Genomic DNA, 6,713 nt, shown 5'->3' with positions numbered 1-6,713 from the left:
CAGTCAATAAGATTTTAGGTTACACTGGCTTTGAATGATTTGGTGAGGCATAATAGAAATCCACATAATGCCATTATAACATGCATTGTGGGAATAACAGAATAATTATAATGCATTTCTTATAATGACCAATGTGCAAATCTGAAACAACCCAATTAAGCTGATAACAGTCATATGGGACCAAATGACATTTGTTTTCCAAATCTTATAGATATATATACTTCCAAAACTGAATTGTGATGACTTAACACAAACAACATGACTACTTCAGTTAACACCAAATGATTTCTACACGGTTCTATGGGTCGCCGAGACATAAAGAAATGAGTGGTAGACATTGTTGCTGGGTAAAGACTAAAACGCCCTTCGAAAAATCCTTCCTGAATGACTTTACAGGTTTGTGTACTGTCTCCACTACACACCAAATCCAGTATTTTTCCATCAAGTAGCGCGCTGGACCACGTGACCACAAAGGAGAGAGAAAAAAAAAATGCTGTCATGTTTGCATCCTCAATTGACAGCGGCGCGTGCATATTGCTCTCAAATGGCAACATTTTGCCCGCGCTACTACATTTTTTTTCGTCCCTGCTCCTACCGACACCGTATATTTATGAAGTCCATAGTTCACTTTGGTACTGTTGCCCGCTCGGGGAACAAATTCTCCTCCAGGTCGTTTTTCTAACCCCGTGCGTTCGTGACCGTGTAACCACTCCCACTCGTGGCTGGTGGAAAATTACCAGCTTACAAGCAACAGGCAAATGAATGGTACTTGCCGTTTATCACATCGTTCAACCTAACAGTGAACCTGCGTGACACAGACACCGTCCTTTCAGCTTATACTTTGCTTTTAAAAGTAGTAAGGGGATATTAGTTCTGTGCCTCGTATTATTCGCACGTGCAGTAACGCTATGTAACATGTACATGTATGAAGGTATTACATAACTTGACCCTTAGGAGTAGCTATAAACCGTGGTCGTTTACTTATTCGCAATTCTGATAAGCGGAGTCATGTACAAGTCCATTCTGACTGCATGGGAGTCTGCCCTCTTTTTCTCTCCGGGCGGAGTAGTCGCGTGGGCGCTTGAGCGAATTGAAATAAACTGACAGCTCAGTCATTCAATAGGATGCCAAGTAGGAAGTCTCCTCCGAAGCCGTAGCCAATCACAACGCGGTGTGGGCGTAACCCCAGTCCAAACTTTACGCGGCGCCATCGGCTGAAAACTAAACCGAGATGGAATCTCCCAGTCTGAACCGGTTTCAACCGGTTGCGAGTTAGTTGCTTGAGAGAGGAGAGGAGGCGCAGGCACACAACCTCTAAACCGCCCTGCTGGAAAATTATTAGAGTAACGAATTAATTAGTGAATCAAGGTTTACTCAGTTTCGTAAAATGTATCGGAGTAAAATATTGTTGGGTTTGCCTTGATTGTAGTTTCAGTGGTTCTAACCAGCCAGATATCACCCACTGCTGAAGCTGGAGATAGTATTCAACGCTGCAGAAATAGAAAAACCTTTTCTATCAACAGTGATACTGAATTAATCACTAGCTAGATCTTTTAGCTTCTTTGGCAAACGCCACTCTTTTCAGTCAGAGCCTTGGACTTTCGGTAGGTAACTGGGATGAAGTGCAAACCTGCCATGCCGTGATTAACGTTTCTTGGCTTTTACCTGTAACGTTACAATGAATAACATGCATGTTGGTGTTGTTGGTATAAGTTGTGCTATATTATAGTTTACGCTGCCTGTCATAATGCTCCTGAAAAGACACGCTAACGTTAATTCAGAATGCAATAGTATCAGCGGGAGAACCAAATAGCTAGCTCTCGACTGCTCGCTAGCTAGCATTTAACGTTACCGCTTTATAAGGATTACCAAACGTTGGCCGCCAGAAAAAGTGCTGTTGCTGAACAAAACGCACGACTAACTAAGTCTGCACCTAGCAAGGTTAGCTACTTGCGCGACTGCAGATGAATAGCTACGTTACAAAACGCTGAATGGTTAAATCCGTGCCTCTCACCACAGCATCATCACGCCTGTTTGAATATGAGCGGATGTCAAGTTGGTGTTCCTCTGTAGCTACCTAGCGGTAGCCAATGTTAACTTTAGCTCTGCGTAACGTTACTGTAAAGCACCTCGAAATGTAGCTAGCCACTATTGGGACTAACCATGGATGTGTTTAGACAACCAACCGTTGTCTGTGTTCCTGAAGTGTAGCCGCAATACAAAGCGCCAACTTCTCTTAACCGTGTTAAGAGACGGACTAAAATGAATGTATGGGCGCCCTCCGTCCCTGGTATCCTCGGTGGGAGTGGTTGCACTCAGCAGGGAATGACCACATGTGAACGGTTTGTGCGACACACTGCTAAGCGGCTAGCTAGAGATACAGACACAGCGTAAAGGCGGGGTAATGTTAGCATTTTGTGTGAAGTACGCGTCGGCATGACGTTACTGTTTAGCTACGTTAATCGAGTTACAGTAATTCTAGAAACTGCCAAGTACGCTGCATTCAGTACCTATTATTATTTTTATTTTTTTTACCACAACTGCCAGCTACTTGTGATACGGTCTGTTTTTGGAGGAGTGAACTCCGTCCCTTACAGATGTAAACAACGTGACGTCGCGCAGTATATCCGGCACGTGGCTCGCTTAACCTTCTTATTATGGTCGTAACAAGAAGTGATTGATTTGTAGAAGATAACAGGTGGACTGATCAGTAACTGCTTCCTTAGTTCTAAGTTTGAATATATTCATTAAAATGTAATTGACTTTGGTTTAAAAAAAAAAGATTTAATCAACCGTTGACAAATCAATATTAAGGCAAAATAATGTGTTGCCAGTGTGGTAAATGCCCTCTTAACACCAATACAGTTAAGGTTACATTGGCTTTTCATTAATTCTTATAGTAACAGTCTAGTGTTAAGTCAATTTGTTTTTTCTGCCTGAGTCCTACTTACTGTACTTAGTCCCTAAGTAGATACTCCATGCTTTCCTTTTCCTACTTTTTGAACAGTGACAGACCAGGAGCTTAACTTCTTAATATGACAGCTCACTGGTGGGTCTAGGGCGATGTTTAGTAGTCAGCTGTTTGGAATTGTTTCTAAACACACCGATCACATGACTTTGCCTGTTAAATGTGTTCTGTGCACTCATAACCCCTCCCTCTGCTGTCCTTGTTGCAGAGCTCTATGCCAGCAATTATGACAATGTTAGCAGACCATGCAGCACAGCAGCTGCTGGACTTCAACCAGAAACTGGATATCAACCTACTGGATAATGTGGTGAACTGTCTATATCATGGGGTGGGGCCACAGGTATGTTGTGAGACATATACAAATGCTTAATAAACCTATTGACAAAAAGTGTGGGTGTGAGTAAAACATACCTACGTCTGGAATAAGAATTGAACATGTTTGGTATTAATCAACATGTTTTTCTATGCCACGAGTTCTCTTTAACCCGCACCTGACTAAAGCACACTGTATGATAATTCTTCCAGTTCCAGCACATCCAAGTCTAGAAATCCCTGTTGTCTTGTTTTCTAAAAATACTTTTCTCTTTCTGGTACCTCCAGTGTTTCATCTAAAGTGTAATTCAAATTTGTATTACAGCAAAGAATGGCACAAGAAGTGTTGACACACTTAAAAGAGCACCCGGATGCCTGGACGAGAGTGGACACCATCCTCGAGTTCTCCCAGAACATGAACACCAAAGTAAGCAAGCTCTAGCCCAGAAAACATTGGTGGAACTTGTGCTTTGAGGAAGTGTATGCTATTACAAATACAATTTTGTGAAATGAAAAATAAAACAAAACAAAACAAAACATTCCACTAAGCCACAGTGGTTTGCTTTAAATTATACAAAGTATGCTATTTGATGGGTTAGTGCATATTTTGGGTGCACATGGCCCCCGCCGAAGTTGCATATATAGTCCAGGCCGTATTGGCATGGTGCTCTAGCTCTTGAGCTATGCGTGATGTCTGCACCTTCTGATAAAAGATCAGCAACAGAATGTTGGATCTGACCCTACCAGATGAACAATTTACTTTGTCAACACCCGGTGGCAATACAGTACTAAATAAACCGTTTAAGATTCTTTCCTGTTGGGTCTGAATGGGATACAGCCCCTATTATTTTATTTTTCTTTCTTAATCATGCCAATCCTGTTAGCTATATTTATTTTGGTACCCGTTTGATTTGTTAATATGAAGCCAGCAGGGATGCTTGTCTCTGTCTAACTGCAGGAATGCAAATTTCAAGCAGTTTTCTTAATTTCTTAATTTAATTTAGATTAATTAAACAAACAAAAAAAGTTACAAAATAAAGCAGTTACTCCTGCACATCTGCACAAAACACATCTGCAGGGACAGACATTTCGTTTAACACTTCCAGCACATCATTGAGGTCAGCAACCCCCTTTACTCTACAGTTTGCTTTCATATAAAAACACTAGTGCTGTGCCCACAGCATGGGCTCTGATCATCTATGGCAGTGTTCCTGACAGTGTGTCCAGCTGGTAAAAACATTCACATGGATATAAACTATATCCAGTATTGTCAATTAATATATTCTTTTTTTTTTAATGAATAGCTGCAATACATTTCTTGATAAATCATTTACATCCCAAGCTCCTTTTTTTTAAATAGATATATATATATATATATATATATATATATATATATATATATATATATATATAAAGTTGTTCATTCCAATATCTGAACAGATAAGTGTACATTGTGCCCCTCCTGTGCACTGATACGCTGACAGAGCAAACTGCCTGTGAATAGGGAACCCAGTGAGTCTGTCTTCAGACACCTTCAGGGATTCACAGTTGTACTATCTAATTGACTTTGCTATTTAAAATAAGCAAGCCTAATCCATACATCTAATGGAAAATTGAAAAATAAATGTATGTACTGAGATGAAATAAAGAGCAATACATCCACTCCTTCCTCAAAGTACACAGCGTGACATATGGCTTTTTTCATTTTTGCGTGCCTGTGAGTGCTTTTAACACTGACATTCATTTCTAATGTCTAAGTTGATGTCAACAGTACTTTTTCTAGTTTTTGGTCAAGTTTTAAATTAGTAATTTGTCAAGAAATATGGGTATTAGAGGAGAAAGGAAACAATTTATCTTGTTTCATAAGTTTAAAAAGTGCATAATTTTAAAGCACTTTGAACATTTGGCTTTTTAAGTCACTACATCACTTATAATATTTGGAAAAAAATGTAATGAATTCAAGCTGTGAATATTTTGATATTAATCACAATGTTCCTTTATGTTCATGGCTTGTAATAGGAAGAAAAGGGGTGTGTCATCCTGTGCATCATGACACAGCTAGGCTTTGACGGCAGGCCTCCACAAGGTCTACCCTTTTTAAATTCCCTTTGACTGAATTCTGTTCATCCGTTTCTATTGCATCTGTTTCATTGGACAGAGGGAGGGTGCAGGCTGCAGTCACTAGGCTCCATTGTAGAGAGACAATTTGTTGATGGCTTAATTTCACCTGTAGGGATCATGGCTCCGTTCCCGCCCCAGCCTTCTCTACTTCTACAGTGCATCCTCTTACTCCTCTCGCTTCATTCCCCTCAGTTCCCCCAAGACCCTTCCATAATGTGCTTTTGCCAGCTAAAAAGTTGCAAAACATTTGGCAGTTCACTGTTCATGATGTTTGTCTTCTTACCTCTTGTGGTGGTTCTTGCTAAGTGTGGCAGTTAAAGGTGAAACAAAACATGCCAGAAATGTGTGTACACCATTGACACTTGTCACCTTGAAGTACTGCAGTCAGTGTGCCTGTAAAGAGATTTCACCTTTAATCTTCCAGCATCCATTGTCTACAGCACTTTGTTAATCCTGCTTTAATAACATCATATACTGCCATTTATTTTATTATTTTTCTGGAATCATTGTACTCTTCAAATGATGATCCCTACAGTTGAAAGAGTCAGTTAAAGTAAAGCTAGGTCAACAACTAACTTGGAAATAAACTTTTTTTTCTTCATGCCTTACTATTAAGCAGAAATTAATACAGGGCATAACCTGTGGTTGGTCTTGCTGTTCCTTATGACACACCAGTTAAAGGGATCTGATATAGACTTACCTAAGATGTGAACCCATAATCTATATTTTAGTGTTGGAAAAATTGAATCACATGGTTTAGGGTTGGGTATCGAGATTTTGTTTTTGTTTCGGTTCAGATTGTGCTTATCGATTCTATTTACTAATTGCTCATTCTTGGGAAAGAAAACAAATTGTGAGGGCAAAAAAAAACGATTTCAGTGGATTTTAGGCTGTAATCAAAAGTCACTTGTCTTAAACAACAAGATATTTTTTGATTTTAAAGAGAAAACAAGACAGACAAAAATAGATAAATACGTGTATGATCCTATTATCCCTGTTTTAGATGGACCCGGTAGCTTTAGTTGACTGTGGTGCGCTATGACTACAACTGGAGACCTTGAAAGCGCTGAATTCTTAAATATATAAATAAATGAAAAGAAAAGCCCTGCGTTAAACCAAAAATGCATGGTGCTGCGTTAGTGGGGAGCTGTTGCTTCAGATACCTGTGAGAGTGAGCAGGGGCGTAGCACAAAATTCTGGGCCCTGTAGAAGGCATTTTCTATGGGCCCCTTCCCGCCCGCATCCACAGCAGTTTGTTCTAGCATCTTTTTGGGCCCTCCTCACATGAGGGCCCTGATACTCGGCCCCCCCC

General features: G+C 40.2%; 1 protein-coding gene across 5 annotated transcripts in view; it reads left to right on the top strand.

The window, feature by feature from the left end:
- The first annotated feature begins 1,223 nt into the window (after positions 1–1,223).
- xpo1b (exportin 1 (CRM1 homolog, yeast) b) overlaps positions 1,224–6,713 on the top strand; it is a 26,020-nt gene continuing 20,530 nt past the window's right edge. Inside the window, exons 1-3 of one of the 5 annotated variants that reach the window (XM_034897422.1) lie at positions 1,224–1,604; positions 3,177–3,308; positions 3,606–3,707. In XM_034897422.1, coding sequence (XP_034753313.1) covers positions 3,183–3,308; positions 3,606–3,707 — 228 coding nt within the window. In that variant the 5' untranslated portion in view covers positions 1,224–1,604; positions 3,177–3,182. Of the gene's footprint in view, positions 1,605–3,176; positions 3,309–3,605; positions 3,708–5,299; positions 5,367–6,713 lie in introns of those variants that run through there. The other 4 variants (XM_034897423.1, XM_034897424.1, XM_034897425.1 and 1 more) reach the window with 4 other exon arrangements.

The sequence above is a fragment of the Etheostoma cragini genome, chromosome 17 (genome assembly GCF_013103735.1).
Source record: "Etheostoma cragini isolate CJK2018 chromosome 17, CSU_Ecrag_1.0, whole genome shotgun sequence".
Taxonomy (NCBI): domain Eukaryota; kingdom Metazoa; phylum Chordata; class Actinopteri; order Perciformes; family Percidae; genus Etheostoma; species Etheostoma cragini.
Note: the sequence above shows the minus strand (reverse complement) of the source record. Positions and strands in the feature narration are given on the sequence as shown.